Here is a 22522-nt window from a genome sequence, read left to right as displayed (position 1 = left end):
GCACACATGGCACCTCAAGAGATCCACACCAATCGAACTTTGAGCTGATACTCATTCAACTATAGAAGAAATCACACTATAGGAAGGCAAGAACAGAAATCAGTGAAGTTTTTAGAAACAGCATGTGGATCCCGGCTAACAATTGCAGTCAGGGTGCACTACCCCAGGCAGCATAGAGATTGAGAGTGACACTCCTAAACCACCACCACCAATCAAACTTTAAACAGAGACTCATTCTAGTACAGAAAAAGAAAAAACACCGCGGCAATGCAAGAAGAGAAATCAGTGAAGATTTCAAAAACAGTGTGTGGACCCCTGCTAACAATTGCAGTCAGAGTGCACTACCCCAGGCAGCATAGAGATTGAGAGTGACACTCCTGAAACACCACCAATCAAACTTTAAACAGAGACTCATTCTAGTACAGAAAAAAATCACACCATGGAAATGCAAGAAATCAGTGAGGATTTCAGAAACAGTGTGTGCACCCTTACTGAGCAGCTATTGTGGAAGCCATACTGCACCAGACAATGCAAGAAGGGGGAGAGTGACATGAGGAGTTTGAGCCCACCATATACAGGCATAGAGATGCCTCACAAGGACTCCACTGTGTAGCTCAATACCAGCTCAGGGATCTGTAAGTAGCCCATTGGAGGACTATTTCCCTGTGGTGACCCAAAGCACCTAGACCAGATCCTCTGCCTTAGAGGGAGGGAGCATTTAGAAAAAGGCAAAGAACCAAACTCTTCCCACACCTTCTGTGGCTATCCAGGAAAGAATCCTGGGACACAGCCTTGCTGTCCATATGTAGTTTACAAGAGACACTTCTTGGTGACAAAAGTAGACAAATTCTTAACATTCTCAAAGTGAAAGATTGGAAACAATCTTTCAAGCAAATGGCCTCAATAAACTGGCCAGAGTAGTAATCCAAATATCAGATAGTCTTCAAATTAAAATCAGTAATAAAGGGAACTCCACTACAGGAGAATATGGCAATTCTAAATATATATATGCATCAAAAGCTGGAGCACCCAACTTTATCAAACACATACTCCTTGGCTTAAAGGTTCACATAGATCGAAACATATTGATTGTTGGCAACTTCAGCACATCATTGCCACCTCTGGAGAGATCATCCAGGCAAAAACAGCAAAGACAACACAGACCTAAATAATTATATAGACCAACTATATTTAAGAGACATCTACAGACTATTTCACCCAACAGCATTAGAATACACAGCAGCCCATGGCACATTCTCCAAAATAGATCATGTTAGGTCACAAAGCAAATCCATGCAAAAAAAATTTAAATTTAAGTCATTGCTTGCCTCCTATCAGACCACAGCAGAAAATAAAAGAGTACTGCTCAATAGCAAGAACCCTACTTCATTGTTGGTGGGGTGTAAACTTGTTCAAATACTTTGGAAAGTAGTATGGAGGTTCCTCAGAAGACTCCACATAGAGCTCTCCTATGACCCAGCAATCCCACTTTTAGACATTTACCCAAATGATCACAAACAAAACCACACTAAAGCTACCAGAACAACTATGTTTATTGCAGCATTATTTACCATAGCTAAGATATGGAACCAACCCAGATGCCCCTCAGTAGATGAATGGATCAAAAAATGTGGTATATATACACAATGGAATTCTATACCTCATCAGAAAGAATGACATTGCCCCATTTGTTAGGAAATGGAAAGACTTGGAAACAATTATATTAAGTGAAGTAAGCCAGGCCCAAAGAAACATAGGTCTCATGGTTTCCCATATTTGCAATAACTAGTATATGTCTATGACCAGCAGAAACAGTCAGATAAGTTGATATTAAGCGAAATTAACCCCAAGATAAGGATTCAAATGTGTTTTTTTCTTTCTTGTTATTGTTTCTAACATATTTCTTTGTTGTTTTGTATGTCCCTCCCCCAAGGTATAACCCCCATTTTCACTCTATTTGATGTTGGTATAATTTGTGGAAGGGAAGGGAAAAAAAAACAAATCATTTAAATAGGGATACAGGTAGACCCATTGCAACAATGAGATGTACAAGGCATTATGTCGAAAAACGAACTTTGCAACTTTGGCACGGTGGGGGGATGGTTGGGGGAGGGGACAGGGTGGCTGGGGGTGGGGGAGATGGGAAGGGATGGGAAGGGAAAACAAAGGAGAAGGCAACAATGCTTGATAAGAAATGTACTCATTACCTTGCCCATGTAATTGTAACCCCATTGTACGGTATTTTCACAATAAAAAGAAAAGAACCACAGAAAACTCTCAGACTTACGGAGAGTGAACAACACACTGCTGAGTGATTAGTGGGTCATCGAGGATATTAGAAAGAAAATTCAAACATTTATGGAATTTGATCAAAATGAACACATAAAATAAAATCTCCTTTGGGACACAGCAAAGACAGTACTCAGAGGAAAATTTATGGATCTGAGTGCTCACATCAAGAAATTGGAGAAAAACTGAACATTTTAATGCTGCAACTCGAGCTGCTTGAAATATAGGAACAAATTGTTGCAAATAAGGGAAACCATGGGACCTATGTTTCTTTGGGCCTGGCTTACTTCACTTAATATAATTTTTTCCAAGTCTTTCCATTTCCTAACAAATGGGGCAGTCATTCTTTCTGATGGAGGCATACAATTCCATTGTGTATATATACCACATTTTCTTGATCCATAGCTAGTAGCACAACTATGTCGAAAAACAAACTTTACAACTTTGGCTGGGGGGGCTTGAACATGGGAAAGGATGGGAAGGGGAAAGAAAGGAGGAGGCAACAATGCTTGATAAGAAACGTACTCATTATCTTGCCCATGTAATTGTAACCCCTCTGTACAGTATGTTCACAAAAAATTAAAATTAAAAAAATTAAAAATTAAAAAAGAAATGTATTCATTATCTTGCCCATGTAATTGTAACCCCTCTGTACGGTACTTTCACAATAAAAAAATAAATAAATAAAAATAAGTTGAAAATTAAAAAAAGAAAAACAGGCACCAAGCAGACCCCAAATCAATAGACAGAAACAAATAATAAAAAATTAAATCAGAAATACAGGTATTAGAATATTTAGAAAACCCATAGGAGGAATTCACAGAAGGGCCAATTCTTTGAAAACATTAACAAATTGACAGACCCTGAGCAAATTTAATTAACAAAAGAGAGCACATGGAGCTGGGAAGGTGGCTTAGTGGTAGAGTGCTTGCCTTGCATGCATGAGGCCCTGGGTTCGCTTCCTCAGCACCACATAAGCAGAGGAAAAAAAGCCGGAAGTGGCCCTCTGGCTCAAGTGGTAGAGTGTGAGCTGAAGAGCTGAGGGACTGTGCCCAGGCCTAGAGTTCAGACCCCATGACCAACAAAAAAGAGAAAGAGAGAACACACCAAATTCAATAAAATCAGAGATGAAAGTGGGAATATCACAACAGAAATATACAAGATTCAGAATATTCTTAGGAAATACTTTGAAAATACTTATGAAAATAAATCTGAGAATCTGGGAGAAAAGGAGGCTTTCTTAGAGAACGTTGATGTCTCCAAACTGAACCAAGACTGAACTCAACCAAATAGACCCATACCCCATACCAAGTAATGAAATTGAAATGGCAATATAGACCCTCCAAATCAAGAAAATCCCAAGTCCACATGAATTCACAGCAAAATTCTATAAGGCTTTCAAAAGATAACTCACAAACTCTTCAGTAAAATAGAAAGGAAAAGGTCACTACCAAGTTCATAATGTTCATCACCAAACCAGATAGTGACCCATCAGAGAAATAAGATTATAGACTCATACCTGATAAAGATTGATGCAAAACTCCTCAATGAAATTCTGGCCAAATGAATTCAATAACTCACCAAATCATATGCTATGAAAAAACAGGTTTCATTCCAGGATTGCAAAGCTGGTTCAATATGTGCAAGTCAATTTATGTAATTCAACATATCAACAGGAGCAAGGAGAATAATCAAATGATTATCTCAAAGATGCAGAGAAAGCATTTCACAAGATTGAACAGTCCTTTAAGTTAAAAGTTTTAGAAAAGCTAGAAATCCATGGAACATTCCACAGTATAATAAAAGGTATAGAGAACAATTCTACATCCAGTATTATACTTAATGGGGAAAAGTTAAAACCATTCCCTCTAAAATCAGGAATGAGACATGGATGTCTCCTTCTCCTCTCCTCTTCAAAATAGTCCTGGAATGGGATTGAAATAGGGTAAGAAGAAGTAAGGCTATTTCTTAGAAGACAATGTAATCCTTTACATGCATCTCTCAAGCTGCTTGAGGTGATCCAAAAATGTGTCAAGGTATCAGGTTATAAAATCAACCCACAAAATTCAGTAGCTCTTCTGTGTGCCAACAATAAGAAGAGTAAGGCTGAAATAATTAAAGCAACTCCATGTATAATAGCTTCAAATAAATAAAATAATTAGAAATTAACTTAACCAAAGATGTGAAAGATATCAGTTATGAAAACTTTAAAACTCTGAAAAAAGAAATGGAAGCAGACTTAAGGAAATGGGATAACTTCCCGTGCTTCTGAATGAGAAGAATTAGCGTAGTAGAAATTGCAATTCTACCCAGAGAAATATACAAATTCAGTGAATTACCCATGAAAATCCCAACAACTTTCTTCAAGGAAATGGAGAAATTAATCACCTAATATTTGGTAAGGGAGTCAAAAACATAAAATGGAAGAAAGCTTCAACCAATGGTGCTGGCAGAACTGGTTATCTATGTACAGAAAACTGAAGCTCATATATCACCTTGTGCCAGAATCAAATCTAAATTGGTCAAAGACCTCACTCAATGTAAGGCCAAATATTTTGAAAATATTACAGGAAGGAGTAAGGGAAACCATAGGCCTTCTAGTTGCAGGAAAAACTTCCTAAATAAAGATCCAGAGTCACAACGAATCAGGGACTTGAGTAAATGGGATTGCATTAAACTGAAGAGCATCTGCATGGCAAAGGACATAGCTAGCAAAATGAGTAGAAAACCCACAGAATGGGAGTAAATCTTCACTAGCTATGCATTAGACAAGGGTGTTATACTTCAAATATACTTAGTACTCAAAAACTTGAACCGCTAAAAAACGAATACTCAAAGAAACAACCCATTTAATAAATGGGTTACAGAAGGGTAAAAGAGAGACTTCTCAGAAGAAATAAGAATGGCCAGTAGACACATGAAAAAAATGTTCAACATCACTGACAATAAATGAAATCCAAATAAAAAGAACATTGAGATTCCACCTCACCCCAGTTAGAACTACCATTATGAAGAAAATAAACAATAACAGATGCAGGCCAGGGATGTGACTGAAAGGGAATGCTGCTACTCTGTTGGTTGGAATGTAAACTTGTTCAATCACTCTGAAAGCAGTATGGAGGTTCCTCAAATCACAAAACATAGAGTTTCCCTATGACCCACTAATCCCTGTCCTGGGCATTTATCCAATGGACACCCTTCAGTACAACCATATTCATTACAGCCTTGTTTACCATAGCCAAGATAGGGAATCAACCTTTATGTCCCTCAGTAGATGAATGGATCAATACAATGTAGTATATATACACAATGGCATTATACTCATCCATTAGAAAGAATGATATTGTACCATATGTAAGGAAATGAAAATACTTGCAAAAAATTATATTAAATTACATTAAGTGAAGTAAGCCAGAGCCAAAGAAACATAGGCTGCATGGTTTCCCTCATTTTTTTATTGTGAAAATATCATACAGAGGGGTTACAATTACATGGGCAAGGTAATGAGCGCATTTCTTATCAAGCATTGTTGCCTCCTCCTTTGTTTTCCTTTACCATCCCTTCCCATCTCCCCCTCAGTTGCCCTGTCCCCTCCCCCAACCATCCCCCCACCGAGCCAAAGTTGCAAAGTTCGTTTTTCGACATAATGTCTTGTACATCGCATTGTTGCAATGGGTTCACCTGTATCCCTATTTAAACAATTTGTTTTTTCCCTTCCCCTCCACAAATTATACGACATTAAATATAGTGAAAGCAGGGGTTATACTGTGGGGGAGGAACATACAAAGCAACAAATAAATATCTTATAAATATGTTAGAAACAATCACAAGAAAGAAAAAACATTTGAATACTTATCCTGGTGTTCATTTCGCCTATCATCAACTTATCTGACTGTTTCTCCTTTTCTCAGACATATTCTAGTAATTGCAAATAAGGGAAATGGTTTCCCTCATTTGTGTAGCTATAATGTGCCTTTAAGTGTATGATGAGTAAACACACTGAATGATTAAGTGTCTATATATATATATGTATGTATGTATATATATATATATATATATGAAGCCACACATGCTGGGACATGATAAATTATGTATGATTTAGTACATTTACACACTGAGGCCAAAGGAGGATATGCATAGAAGTGTTGACAAAAGCTCAATAGCTATGCACAGATGATCCTATAAAATAATCTTCTATGAAATGAACTCCAGGAAAAGGAATCAAGAGACATATGTTAGTTACCATTGTTGCCCTTTGTGTTTTCTTTTCCCTTTGTTTTGTTTGTTAATATTTGAAAGGGTAAGGGAGGGCACATAAAAGATGGAGGGAGAGATAATTCAAAAAGAATTGTACGAATTACTCATTACCTGATTCATATAACTATAACCTCTATATTAACTCTCCAATAACAATTTTTAAAGTTATGTACTCATTGTCTGACTTATGTAACTATAACCCCTCTGTATGTCACCTCTACAATAACAATAAAAATATTTTTAAAAAAGAAACAAAAAATTAATCTTATACATAATTCAAAACCCATGATCTGTGTTTTCTAAAGGACCAGTATCATCCATTATCACAAGTTAGTAATTGGAAAGAAGGAAGACTTTGACTAATACATAACTTTTATCTTGACTTCCATGGACTGGAGACACCCTAGTATAAATTTACCTGTCCCATTAGCGATCTCATTCTCTGAGCAGGGAGTGCAGTCAAAGCAACAAGCAGCCTTTCCTTCTTGAGAGGATTTCCTGAATCCAGGAACACAGCTCTCACTGCACACAGAGTGAGGAGTCTGAGAAAAAATCAGATATATGTTAGTAACTGTTTAGAATTTTACCTAACATTCCAAAAAGTCCATTGTTTTAAAGAATCAGATTAGTAAACATAGTATTTCTATGCATATAAGTCCAGTCAATTAATTGAATGCTGTTACAGATTCCACATCACATGATCACCAAAGTTTTATGTTCTACAGCCTTGATCTCTGGTCTGTTGAACTATTGAGAAGTGTGGTACCTCTAAAAGATAGAGATTAATGGTCAGAATGTAAGTCTTAGTGCCTAGCCCTATGGAACTTCTTTGAATTCATGTCATTATTGTTGTCTCCTTCACATCAGTCAAGAGCAAGGAGGAATAATCCTCTCTAAAGCTTAAAAGTAGGCTGTAAGTTAAAGAAGCCCATCATATCTTCCTGTCTGTTTTCCAGTTTCCATGAGATAGACTTTCAAGCTTATGACTGATTACTCGGATATTTTGTCCTCCTGTTACAAAACTGCTATAACATGCCATTTATATTTATAATAAGAAATATGTCAACATTTATGAGCAAACCATCAAGTCCCTTTGTGTCTTTCCCATCCAAAAATCAATAAATAGGACAATTTCTTTCAAGTTGAAAATAATTAAATATATAATGCTGGGCCATTAGTGAGCACAACAAGTATGTAGTTCTATCTAGTTCAGATCATGACAATTAGATACAACCTACCTCTATACTTTCTATGGCCCACTCTATCATATCTTCAGACAAAGACAGCTGATGACCATCCAGCACATATGGAGAAAATTTCCCTACTTTCATATTTAGTTCAAGACCTTCTGGAAAATTCCAAATATTTACAATGTCATACTGTGGCTCTAATTTTCTTTTATCATCCACAATCACTTTGTCTCCAGCAAGATTCTTAAATAGGGTTTTCTTCAGAAAAGCATATAGCTAAAAGACATAAATAGCTATGTTGAAGTGAAACCAAGAATTAAGAGAGAAAATCTGAATGAAGCAAAGCCTTTCATTATCTTTAAACCCTACTTTATAATAATTAAAGATCAACAGACATCAAACCAGTGGAATAAAAGAAAGTCTATGGATTAAAAAAAGAAAGTCTATGGATAAGTGTCATTACATGAAGAGTTTGGGTATGGCAAAGGATATAGCTGTCAAGATAAATAGTGCACAGAACAGGAGAAAGTCAGACAAGGGCCTAATATCTGAAATACACATAAAGCTCAAAAAATAAAACCCTCCGAAAATAAATCCTCAAGAAATAACACCCCAATTAATAAATGGGCTAAAGGTTTCAAAAGAGACTTTTCTGAAGAAGGTGTAAGAATGACCAGTAGACACAAGAAATGTTCAACATCTCTGGCTAGAGAAAGAAATGCAAATTAAAACCAGATTGATATTTTACCTCATCCCAGTTAGAATGGCCATTATCAAGAAAACTAACAATGTAACCTTGTTCAACCAATCTGGAAAGCTGTATGGAGGTTTCCCAAAAGACTGAAAATAGAGCTTCCTGATGACCCCATAATTCCACTCCTGGGCATTTTTCCAATAGACCATATATGAGGCATTAACTAACCATAGACAAGGTATGGAATCAGCCCAGATGCCCCTCAGTGGATGAGTCTATCAAGAAAGTATGGTATATACATACATATATACAGAATGGAATTCTTTGCTTTCTTCAGAAAGAATAATACTGTACCATTTTTAAGGAAATGGAAAGACATGGATAAAATTATATTAAACAAAGTAAACCAGACCCAAAGAAATTTAAGTTCCGCAGTTTCCCTTATTTGTTGTAACTAAAATATGCCTATAAATCAACAAATAAACACACTGGATGGTAAAAGACAAAAAAAATACACTTGGACATGATAACTTTTACAGGATTCTAGACACACACACAGTGAGAGCAAAGCAGGATATTTTTATGAGAGGATCACAAAAGTTCAGTAGCTATGTGCATATGATGATATGAAATGATGTTGATCAAAATGAATTCCAAGAAATGGAAACAGGGTTTTTGTTATTTTGCTTTTTGGTGTTTTTTCTCCTTTTTCACTGTTTTTTTTTTTGTTTCTGTACCTTTTATATGTTATTTGTTTGGAAGAGCTTAAGGAGAAGGACAGAAATGATGGAGAAAAGGATGAACAAATGCTACAGTGATATTGATTATACATTATCTTGATAAATCTATACAACTTGTTGGGGAGGGTGTCATGAGGGAAATCTGGGAGAAAAAAAAAGACAAGGAAAGAGGTGACACTGTTCAAGAAGAAATACACTCATTACCTGACTTATGTAACTGTAATACCTCTGTACATCACCTTTACAATAATGATTTTTAATCATTTTTTTAAATGCCTGTGGAAAGAAACCAAACAAGTGGAACAAAAGGGAGACAATGGGGAAATAAAATATATGTTGTATCAGATACTGTGTCAGGCCAGGTCGGATCCCAAGATCCATTTTCTTTTTTTAAGTATATTTTTTTTAAAGAAACTGTGCAGAGGGATTACAGTTACATGAGTAAGATAATGAGTACATTTCCTCTTGAGCATTGTTACCCCCCCCTTTGTTTTTCCCCTACCATCTCTTCCCTCCCCAATTCCCCAACTCCTCCCTTCTCCTCCACTCGAAAGTTGTAGAATTCATTTTTAACAGAGTGACTTGTACATCTCATTGTTACAATGGGTCCGCTGTATCCTTGCTTTAGCATTTTGTTATTTCCCTTCCCCTCTGTCACGACCACCTCAACCAGCAAGGAAGACGCAACACCGAGCTCTTCTCTCCACAGTTTATTCAGGACCTTTGAGCAATCTTCTGACCCCGGGGAGAATCCCACACAGCCTTAAGTACCCGCTGGGTAGCCAACCCTGATACGCCACGTGGGAACCACCAATAGGTCCAGGTACACGGAAGCAAGCCAGAGTCTTTGCCTTAGCCATATAAGGAGTTGTTTACCACAGAGAGCGCTGGCAATCGGGAAGGCTGAGGGCGGAAGCCGGCGCCATCTTTAAGGTGCGGCTGCACGCAGCTCTCTACACCCCTGCCCAAATTAGAAAAATGTATATACAAGATGGAGAATACCAGAATCAAATACAGTGAAAACAGGGTTTATAACAATAGGAAAGAACATACAAAAGAAACAAAATAAATCACATAGTACATTATAAGTACATAGCTTTTGATCTTTTCTACTTGTCTGGTAAGGTTATCCTTATTCTCTTTATTCCCTTTATTCCCTTATTGCAAATAAGGGAAACCATGGGACCTATGTTTCCTTGGGTCTGGCTTACTTCACTTAGTATAATTTCTTTCCAAGTTTTTCTATTTCCTAACTAATGGAGCATTACCATTCTTTCTGGTGGAGGCATAGAATCCATATATATATATATATATATATGAATTCTATGTGAGATATATATGTATATATACATATATATGTATATATACATATATATATCACATTTTCTTGATCCATTCATCAAATGAGGGGCATCTGGGTTGGTTCCATATCTTAGCTATGGTAAATAATGCTGCAATAAACATAGTTGTGCTGGTAGCTTTAGTATAGCCTTGTTTGTGATCCTTTGGATAAATGCCGAAAAGTGGGATTGCTGAGTCATAAGGGAGCTCTATATGGAGTCTTTTGAGGAACCTCCATACAGCTTTCCAGAGAATTTGAACAAGTTTACACTCCCACCACCAATGCAGAAGGTTTCCCTTTTGGCCACATCCCCTCCAGCATCTATTGTTAAAATTCTTGATTATAGCCATTCTAACTAAGATGAGGTAGAATCTCAATGTTGTTTTGATTTGTATTTCTTTTATGGCTAAGGAAGTTGAGCATTTCTTCATGTGTCTATTGGCCATTCTTATTTCCTCTTCAGAGAAGTCTCTCTTTAAGCCAAGACCCATTTTCAAGAGAAAGTACATCCACTGAAATAGACATGAAATGAGATTCTTTGAAGTTACCTAGTTACAGTAGCCATAACCACTAATGTTATGAATGTTCAAGGACTTTCAGTTTGCTAAACTGGTCATACCTAAACTGAAATTAATCAATATCATTTATGAAATGTGTAGACTTTCAGCAGGGTTTAGATATTGAAAGAGCAGATTATCTTTTGCTGGTAAGAAACTTGGAGCGGAAAGATGGTTTTACAATTTTTAAAGCATTACCTGTGAACATGAGATCATAAATAATGTAAAGAAATGGTGGAAACATGAAACATATACTTCATCCTTTCCACTTACTTGTGTTTCTTTTCAGTTATATTTATATCTTAGGCCTGTTTTTCTTTGAAAGAACATGAACACAGGTCTAGAGTACTCCACGGACATGGAAACAAAGTTTTCTTGGATTTTAAGAATATTTTAAATATTTATTTTATCCTGTGAAAAACACTATTAGAAAGTCATTTTGCCAATGGTATGTGAAATCCAACACAGAAGCATTACCTGTGCTAGGGAAGGCACCATCCCTTCCCCATCTCCCATTAATGTCATTTCTGTTTGATGAAGAAGCATCTCGTGGAGGGCCTGGGCCAAAGCATACACAGCATTGTAGATATTGTAACTCTCTTCAGACATAGCCATGTCAAAAGTGTGTCCAGGCAACCATTCCAAGGAGGCATCATGTGGACAGTTCTCCCATGTCACACAGTCAGAGTCAGAAACTGAACAATTAAAAGAGAGAAACCACAACCTAGCAAGGTAAAAGTCTTCTGGGTATTTGGAAGGGTTAACTGCCCTTATAAAATCTGTGAATCCAATACTTTCTGCATGATGGTGTGAAAAAATGAGAGGTACATGGAAAGAGCCTAGCATGAAATATTTCCTTTTTGTGGTTAAATGCCACTGTGAATTCATGATACAAATTTTACCTGTAATTAAAAATTGTTCAACACACAACATTAAATCTAGTAGGGATTCATTATCACCATATATGATGAGGACATTTGCTGAAGATTTATTAATCTCATTATAAACTGCTATGAGTTTCAATACATGTGACAGGGCATGGTTTGGCATCACTAGCTCAAAGGCTACACAAACTGTGTTCTTGGCCATCTCTTCTTTCAGTTCAGGAAGAAACCACAAACCATTCTCATCATCTGAGGTCAACAATCCCACCCAGTTCCAGTTGAAGTGAAGCAGTAAGGAGACCATGGCCATGGCTATCGTTGTATCCTTTGGGGCCATCTGATAGAGAGCAGGAAACTTGTCATTGTCACTCAGGGCATGATCAAAAGGCCCAAAGTTAAGCTAAAGGGAAAGAAAATTGGATGTTCCATGAATGGAAGATTGCCATCCATCACAATCTCAATCTTGATATATATTAAGCAACCAATTGAAGTAGGTATAAGTTAGGTTTTTGTATCAGTTTCTTCCTAAATATAGGGTTCAACATATCAATTTTTGTCACTGTTTCTATTAACTCCTCCATATATATCAGCCCTACCCATTTCCTTTCTTTTTTTAATTGTGAAAATACCACACAGAGGGGTTACAATTACATGGGCAAGGTAATGAGTACATTTCTTATCAAGCATTGTTGCCTCCTCCTTTACAGGATTTTGCCAATAAAAAAAACATACAAAAAAAGAAAATACTGTGTGTGTGTGTATGTGTGTGTGTGTGAGAGAGAGAGAGAGAGAGAGAGAGAGAGATTGCACACCACTACAGGGGCATAAAGTCATGGTTTCATATACTTCCTTATCTTTTTCCCTCAAGGCTGTTGTTCTTACCACTTAAGCCACAGATTCTATTCCTGTTTTTTGCTGATTAATTGGAGATAAAAGTTTCATATGTAGCTGGGATTGTAGGTGTAAGCCACCAGCACCCAACTCAACATACCTTCACCCTTTAAAGTCATTTTCTGTTTCCTGATTTTTTTAAAGAAAATTATTGGTAAGGCCTAAAATTCCAAATAATCTCTTTTTCTGCTCTAACTTTTTTATCCCCTTTTCCAAACAATGAAAATACAGATATCCCACTATCTTTGAATACTTACTCTTTCACATCACAAAATTTGATAGGTTCAAAAATCCAGTCTCTTCTTATCATTCTCTTCTGACACCTGAAATGGCACCAAATTAGACATTTTTTATATGCCTCCACTCCTCCCACCCTCACCTGTAGAAAACTGTAGAGTTCCAACAATGTCCCAATCTGGGCAGATGTTTTTCCTGAGGGTCCTGTAAGTACTGCTATAGACTTGCTGTCTCTCATACAGGAGTAGTTTGGAATTTTGTCCTCCCCAAAGAGCCAAATGAAAGGGTTCTTAAATACTGTCCAAGCTCCGAAGTAAACATCATAAATATCAAATCCCAGAGTCAAATTATGTAAAAGATCAGGGTTTTTGTTGATCTCCTCAATAGCAAAAGCCAAGGCCAAAACAAACTGATAGTTCTTGAAGATAAACCTGCATAAAGAAAATAGAAATTTAGGAGTACTTCAAAACTTAGGGCTTTGATGTACTGAATGCCTGTTTCTCTGCCAGTGAAAATGTTAAAATAGTGCTCCCAAATGGAATTAAAGAGAATGTACTGCCTTATATTTCTATGTAAGATTAGTTAAAGTACATGAAAGAAATTTGTCATGAATGATATTCAGAAACTTAGAACTTGTCTGTTCCCTTCTACCACATTCACCACAGCAAAAAGTTGTTATCCATTGAACGTGGAATAGGCTTTCATGAAACACCAAATAATTCTGTTGTCTTAATTTTGGGGTAACTAGCTCCACTACTGTGAAAAATAGATATTTTTTGAGTCACCCAGTATATGTTCTGTGTTTATATGCCAGTACAAGCTAACTAGCTAATGTCCAGTTTAAGAGCAATTTTCAGAAGCAAAGTACTATTTCTGAAATATTCTATAGTAAGGTGTGCTCACAGACCAAAGATATTGAATAGCTCTTCCTGAAATATCAGCCAGAATAAGAGCTCAAATATCAGGGAATTTTGTTCTTATTTATGCAACATAAGGGATGCATCCAACTCCAAGAAGCTGATTATAGGAGTGAGGAACTTCCAACAAGAGAGATGAGAATGTTAAACAAGCTTTACACTGAAATCCCAGTTCCAAGGCTGCCATGATAAAATGTAATGATCGTTACTCCCTTCCCAATGTATTTAGATTGAGATACTAAAAATTAAAGGATGAAGAGGAAGAAAGAGGATCAAAGTACCTTCTTTCTCTGTGTCATATCTGTGTATGCAAGGGTGTGTGTGTACTTGTACACACATTCTAAAGAAATTGGTGAAATCAACACATATTGTTCAAACAAGAAACAATGGAGGCAAAATGGATATACAAATGAGAGGATGAACTTACTCAACTTATACTGTATGCATATTTGAAATCACAATGATGCCTCTTATGTTAGTGAAGTTAGAGTTTGAAGAAAATATGATTTATTATACACATATGGAAAAGTAAACTGAAGCAAGGATGAAGACAGGTGAAAAACATTTTGTCAAAAGTTGATAACAGTATTTTAAAAAGCAAATAATGATGTTTTGTGGATTCAATAAATGGTTGAGAAAGCTAGAGAGTTGAATACTTTTTCTAGTAAGTATTGACAGAACTTGAAGTTCCTAATGTAGACAAGTATAGAAATGTAAGATATCTATTGTAGCTTTTTTTTCCAGAGCTGAGGACCAAACCAAGGGCCTTGCGCACTCCAGGCGGGCGCCCTTCTGCTGGGCTAAACCCCTAGCCCCAGAAATGTAAGATATCTAAAGATGAGAGGTTAATCAATTTTGTGTGTGTGTGTGTGTGTGTCAGTCATGGTGCCTGAACTCTGGGCCTGAGCGCTGTCCCTCAGCTCTTCAGCTCAAGGCTAGCACTGTACCACTTGAGCCACAGCACCACTTCTAGCTTTTTCTGCTTATGTGGTTCTGAGGAATTGAACCCAGTACTTGCCTCATGCATTCAAGGTAAGCACTCTACCACTGAGCCATCTTCCCAGCCCTCAAATTTTTAACATGATATCTACAGCAAGCTGTCTTATTGTCAAACTGTCACAAGTAAAACATACACAGAAGATTCTCTATATTAGAAGAGAAATGGAACCCATAACACATAGATTTGCCCCTGTTTCACTAAAAGCTGATTCCATAGAATCAATGCAAGCCAAGAGGGAATGGCAGGAGATCTTTACAGTACTGAAGGCAAAGAATTATATAAATTATCCACCAAGAATAGTGTACTTATCAAGGGAGCTAAAAAAATAGAATGGAAGAAAACCAGCCTTTTCGGTAAATGATGCTGGCAAAATTGGTAAGATGCCTGTAGAAAACGAAAGCCAAATCCTTATATATCACCCTGAACCAGAATCAACTCCAAATGGATCAAAGACCTCGAAGTCAAAGTAGACACCCTGAAATTATTACAGGAAGGAATAGGAGAAACTCTAGGGGTCTTTGGCACAGGCCAAAATTTTCTTAATAAAGACCCAGAAACACAAAAAATCAAAGAAAAGTTGGAAAATGGGATTGCATGAAACTGCAGAGCTTCTGCATGGCAAAGAACATAGCTAGCAAGATCAATAGCCTTGGAATTGGGAGAAGGTCTTCATTAGCCATACAAAGGACAAGGATCTCATATATAAAATATACTTAGACTCAAAAAGTTAAATCCCCCAACAACAAATCCTCAAAGAAACAACTGCCCAATAAATACAGACTTAAAGAGAAACTTCTCTGAAGAGGAAAGAAGGATGGCCAATAGACACATGAAGAAATGCTCAACATCCCTAGCCATAAAAGAAATGCAGGACTGGGATGTAGCTCAGTGGCAAAGCGCTTGCCTAGCAAGTGCAATGTCCTGGGTTCGATCCCCAGTACCAAAAAAGAAAAGACAAAAAATACAGTTAAAAAAACCCAAACAAAAGAAATGCAAATCAAAACAACATTGAGATACTACCTCACCCCAGCTAGAATGGCTATAATCAAGAAATCTAATAACAATAGATGCTGGAGTGGATGTGGACAGAAGGGAACCTTACAGCATTGTTGGTGGGAATGTAAACTTGTTCAACCACTTTGGAAAGTAGTATGGAGGTTCCTCAAAAGACTCCACATAGAGCTCCCCTATGACCCAGCAATCCCACTTTTGGACAGTTACCCAAATGATCACAAACAAGACCATACTAAAGCTACCAGCACAACTATGTTTATTGCAGCATTATTTACCATAGCTAAGATATGGAACCAACCCAGATGACCCTCAGTAGATGAATGGATCAAAAAATGTGGTATATATACACAATGGAATTCTATACCTCATCAGAAAGAATGACATTGCCCCATTTGTTAGGAAATGGAAAGACTTGAAAACAATTATATTAAGTGAAGTAAGCCAGGCCCAAAGAAACATAGGTCCCATGGTTTCCATTATTTGCAATAACTAGGATATGTCTGAGACAAGCAGAAAAGGTCAGATAAGTTGATGTTAGGTGAAATGAACCCTAAGATAAGAATTCAAATGTGTTTTCTTCCATACGATTGTTTCCAACATATTTATAAGATGAATTCTTTGTTGTTTGTATGTCCCTCCCCTGTGGCATAACCCCTGTTTTCACTGTATTTGATGTTGTTATAATTTGGGGAGGGGAAGGGAAAAAAACAAATTGTTTAAATAGGGATACATGGTAACAATGAGATGTACAAGACGTTATGCTGAAAAACGAATTTTACAACTTTGCCAAAGGTGGGCGGGCATAGGAGGGGAGATATGGGAAGGGATGAGAAGGGGAAACAAAGGAGGAGGCAATAATACTTCATAAGAAATGTACTCATTACCTTGCCCATGTAATTGTAACCCCTCTGTACAGTATTTTCACAATTTTAAAAAAAGTCTTAAAGAGAAACTTCTCTGAAGAGGAAAGAAGGATGGCCAATAGACACATGAAGAAATGCTCAACCTCCCTAGCTATAAAAGAAATGCACATCAAAACAACATTGAGATACCACCTCACCCCAGTTAGAATGGCTATAATCAAGATCTCTAATGACAACAGATGCTGGAGGGGATGTCGACAGAAGGGAACCTTACTACATTGTTGGTAGGAGTGTAAACTTGTTCAACCACTTTGGAAAGCAGTATGGAAGCTCCTCAAAAGACTCCACATAGAGCTCCCTAATGACCCAGAGCAATCCCACTTTTGGGCATTCACCCAAATGTTTACAAACAAGACCACACTAAAGCTACCAGCACGATTATGTTTATTGCAGCATTATTTACCATAGCTAAGATATGGAACCAACCCAGATGCCCCTCAGTAGATGGATTGATCAAGAAAATTTGGTATATACATATAAGTATGTATGTATGTATATATATGAATTATATGTGTGTGTGAATTCTGTGCCTCCATCAAGAGAATGAGAATGACATCTCATCATTTGTTAGGAAATGGAAAGACTTGCAAAAAATTATATTAAATGAAGTAAGCCAGGTCCCATAGGTTTCCTTTATTTGCAATAACTAATATAAGTCTAGGACAAGTAGAAAAGGTCAAAAGCTATGTACATATGACCATATAAGATGATAAGTGAAATGAACCTCAAGATAAGGACAAATGGGTATTTTCTTCCTTGCTATTGTTTTCATTGTATTTAAAATGTACTATGTGATTTTTTTTGTTTCTCTTGTATGTTCTTCCCCCATGGTATAACCCTTATTTTCACTGAATTTGACATCGGTGCCCTGCATCTTGTATGTACATTTTTCTAATTTGGGGAGAGAATGAGAAATAATAAAATGTTCAAATAAGGATACAGGTTAACCCATTGTAACAATGAGATGTACAAGACACTATGTTGAAATAGAACTTTACAACTTCAGGGGGAGGGAGGATTTTGGGAGGTGGGGAGGAAAGGGATGGTAGAGGAAAAATCAAAGGAGGTAACTATGCTTGATAGAAAATGTTCTCATTACCTTACTCATATAGCTATAACCCCTCTGTACAGTATTTTTACAATAAAAACATATAAAAAAGAATACTGTACTTATCAAAGATGCCCTTTAGAAGTGAAGACAAAATAAAGATGCTACCAGATCAGCACAGTTAATAGAACATATCTCCACCAAACCTAATCTACAAGAAATACTAAAGTAAGTTTATACTTGAAAACACTGAACCGTTCATGGACAAAAAAATATACAAAAATGTATAAAACTTACTGGTAAGAGTGACTAGTGACTATACCTGTGAGCTGAGAATGTTCTAACATTATAAACGTGCTAGCAAATTGTACAAATAATTCATATAGAGAGAGAACAATTATTAATATAACTAGTAATTACTATATGACCATGTAAAATTGTATATCAAATATTACAATATAGGAGGGATACAATGTAGTTGCAGATTTTGTCTTTACTATTTTATCTTAAAATATTAAGTTTTCATTAAAAATTTAAATGAAGGATTTCATTATAACATTTCTGTACATTCACTTATGGACTGTGATCATAGTCCTTATTACTTGTACATGTGCATTTTCTCTTTTTCTTTCATCCTCATGACAGCTAATTGTCACCATTCCAAAATACCCTGCTGTCATCTATTTTTAGTGCCCCTAAGTACCACAGACTCTATAATAGACATGAAAATTCATAATTCAGAAGTCAATACACACTGCTATTGAACTCAATAACCACTGAAGTCTCTAAAAGGAGAAAGAGTGGAAGAGGCTTCAATAAACCTGGAAGAACAAGTTACATAAGGGCAGTGATGAGAAGTGATCTGTCAACAATGACCGGAAGTGAAAATGCAGGAAATTCGACCAATAAGTGCTACAAAAACTGAATGAGTAAAAACTCAAGGCCAAACAATAGGTTGATTCAAAGAAACTCACTTTACCATTAATGTACCCCAATGACTGTAAAAAATGAGTGGATTAATGTAGTCAATGCAAATAAAACTAAAAAGAAGCAGAAATATCCATAACACATCATATTAGATAGACTTTAATCAAAGCAACAAAAATGAAAAGTTTGTAATGAAATGAGGAAGGGACCAAATCAACAAGATGACATAGCAGTTTTTTTCTTTCTTTCTTTCTTTCTTTATCTATTTTGGTCAGTTGTGGGGCCTGAACTCTGGGCCTGGGCACTAGCCCTGACCTCTTCAGCTCAAGGCTAGTGCTCAACCAATTGAGCCACAGCACCACTTCCGGCTTTTTCTGCTTATGTGGTGCTGAGGAATGGAACCCAGGGTCTCATGCATGCAAGGCAAGCACTCTACCACTGAGTCACCTTCCCAGCCCAGCATAGCAATTCTTAATGTGTACTTACACACTATTGAATAATTAACTAATTATATTACTTGATTTGAGATAGTCCTCAATACAATAATAGTTTTGTGTAGTGATCAGACAAAATCAACAGGGAGGTGTCAGAGTTAAATTTCACCCTTGATCAAGTGAGGCTCATATACACCTAGAGAACATTTCACCCAACTTCTGAATAAAGCATCTCTCATAAACATACTGAATGTTCTCCAAGGGAGATCATGGGTTAAGATACAAAGACAGATTTTTTAAATACTGAAAATATTGTAAGCACACATGTAGATCACACTGTAGGAAGGCTAGACATTAACAAAAAAATACGTACACAACATAAAAATTAAAAGAATTGTTTTTCAACCATAATTAAGTTAATTAAATAAGTATTCATTATAATTAATGGCTAATTCATGATTAAATAAATTGTCTTCAAGGCAAATTTCAAGAAATAAACATCCTTGAAACAAATGAAAATAAAAATACCTGAATCTATCAATATAAGAAAAGCACAAATATAAGGAAACCTTTGCTTAAATGAAGAGAATGTATTTTTGTATGTGTTTTAACTGTAAAAATAGTGTTCAACATGCGGGGAAGATGGCAGAGGAGAATCTGGAGGCTAAACAAGCTCTCACCTAGAAAGCAGTTTTAGAGTTCCAGTGAACAGTCCTAAGCCAGAGAATCACACCAAGTGTGCCATCACAGGACAGAGAGTTAGGCCAGAGAGGGAAAATCCAGGCAAGGAGACAGATCTGAGCCCTTGCCAGCAGCCGCGGTGGCCGAACCTGCCATACCTGAATCACAGAGAGTCCGGGACGAAGGAGCCAGATGGGTGAGCGGATTCTACTCAACACCAGCAAGAACCGACAAGGAGCAGATATCTTCATCCTGCAGTTCGCAGACCAGAGACGACCCAGGAACCAAGACTTGGCATGACTAGAAGCCTGAAGTCCTCACTGCTTCTCAGGGAGCAGAGGAGGAAAGGCCACCCCTTCCTCCCCCCCCCACACTCAGTACCGGAGATCTCCATCTTAGATACCGACAAAGCTCGGCAGAGCTGCTAGCTCCAACTCAGGCCTTGGAAGAAAACTAGAGCCATTTAGCAGGACACAAGAACCTAAGCTGACCTGCCAGACTCAGCTCCACTCAAGGAAAAGTCACCCAGCTCGGGCGCCAGCCCTAGGAGTGGTTTCTTCACTGGGTAATCAGAGTCAGAGGCTGCCCCCACCCCACCCCCCGCTTTAGCAGCCTTTACAATCAATTGAAATTCAGTAAACATAAACCCTGTGAGTGGCTCCAGCCTGAGCTCTGTAAGTTTCTCACAAACTAGCCCCTGGGTAAAGCTACTGTTTGCTGAAAGGCCTCAACTCTACCCAGAACCTAGCCTCATCACAGCATCTCCAAACTTAAGGAAAAAGCCATCTCCCTCTTTTGTGATACTCAAAGCAGACCTCATTCCAATTGAACTACCCTGGGAGGAGGATGGCAAAATCCTGGGTAAAACAGAGCATTTTTCTTCCTGTTCAAACTGACTTAAGAAACCAACCAAGCCACAGGACTACAAGCAGACCAGAGACTCCAACAAGAGGCTGGTTACGGACAAAAGGGAGATACAGGATTTTTCCCAACCCTCCCAAAAAAAATCAAAGAACTTCTTCTTCTTCTTCTTTTGTACCTTTTATTTAAAAAAAAATGTTTTTTCTTTTCTAAAATTTTTTTTAATTTTTAATTTTTACCTTTTTTGAAAAAAAAGTTTTCCAGTAACTTTTTTTTCCTCTTACAATTTTTATTTTAGGGATACATGTGTGTGTGCGTTTTTCTTTCTTTTTTTTCTTTCTTTTTTTAAAAAAATGCTTTTTGTTTTATGTTTAGCTCTACTGAACTTCTGATCTTTTTTTCTTTCTTATCATTTTCACCTTTTCTTCTCTTTTGTTCTTCTTTATGTGACTTAATTGTTGTTCTGCACATCCTCAGAAAAACCCGTAGTTGATTATTAGACCCTATCCCCCATTGTGTACACACTTAATCCACAAATTTATTACTCAATTCAAAACCTCTGAGACTTAAATTACTTAATAACAGTACTACCTCTTTATACCTATATAATATTTTAAGTATTTTTATTTTTAAGTTTTTCACATCTCCTTTATCTCCCTCCCTTTCTCTCATTATATTCACGTTCTTCTCTGAATATTTGTTTTTGTTCCTGCACAATACATTTAATTTTTGCTTTTCTATTTTTTCTGGTCTCTTTTTTTTCCCTTTCTCTTTCTTCTTTTTTCTCTCTCTCTACTTTCATCCTATCTAATCTATTTCCTGCTTCGAGATTAGGACTTAATTAAGTTAACTCTCCCTGTGCATTCCCACATCATTCTATTCCTATTTTTTACCCACATTTCTCCCTAACCCTAATAATTTCTAGTTTTCCAAATTCTTCTTTGTGGTTCGTAGCCCATTAATATATAGTTGCTTGATGTTGAATAGATGTTTCTGATGAGTTAGATTGTATCTGCAGACTATTGACTGTGCAAATTCAGACTTTGGTTGATGCTTGCCTTAAGATAGTGTTTTAGCACAAAACGTGCTGTTTTCACCCCAAATGGGCAGAGTAAGCCGGAAAAACACAAGAAAAATGGCAAGTCGAAGTATCTCAACTACCACTCATGATAATCAGGGGACATAACAGATCAAGAATAATCCAGAGGAGAGTTCCCAAATAGCTCTACAAACACTGCTGGCAAACATGATAAATGAAAACACTGAAAACCTACAAAGGACTCTGTATGAGCGTGATAGGGAGAGAGAGGAGGCAAACAAAAGGTCAATGCAGGAAAACATTGAAAACCTACAAAGGACTCTGTATGAGCATGATAGGGAGAGAGAGGAAGCAATCCAAAGGTTTACACAAGAATATCACTAGTGTGAGGAAGCCACTCAAAAACTGATACAGGATTTGCGTGAGCAGCTTGAGAATACTCAAAGAGAAAGGCAGGAATGGCGTGAACAGGCTGAGAACACTCAAAGAGAACTACAGCAATGGCATGAACAGGAGGAAGCTAAGCAAGCAAAGAGTAATACAGGAATAGAGAGAGCAGGATGAGAATACACAAAGATCACTAAAGGCATTCATGGG

General features: G+C 37.1%; 1 protein-coding gene across 1 annotated transcript in view; it reads right to left on the bottom strand.

Annotated features, from left to right (window-relative positions):
• Nucleotides 1-22522, bottom strand: part of LOC105998733 (vomeronasal type-2 receptor 116-like) — a 38974-nt gene that overhangs the window by 2354 nt on the left and 14098 nt on the right. The window contains 4 exon segments of the mRNA XM_013033524.1: nt 6965-7088; nt 7785-8012; nt 11547-12353; nt 13224-13512. Of these exon segments, the coding sequence (XP_012888978.1) occupies nt 6965-7088; nt 7785-8012; nt 11547-12353; nt 13224-13512 (1448 nt within the window).

Source organism: Dipodomys ordii, unplaced genomic scaffold, assembly GCF_000151885.1.
Source record: "Dipodomys ordii isolate 6190 unplaced genomic scaffold, Dord_2.0 Scaffold171, whole genome shotgun sequence".
Taxonomy (NCBI): Eukaryota; Metazoa; Chordata; class Mammalia; order Rodentia; family Heteromyidae; genus Dipodomys; species Dipodomys ordii.
This window is presented reverse-complemented; position numbering and strand designations above follow the sequence as displayed.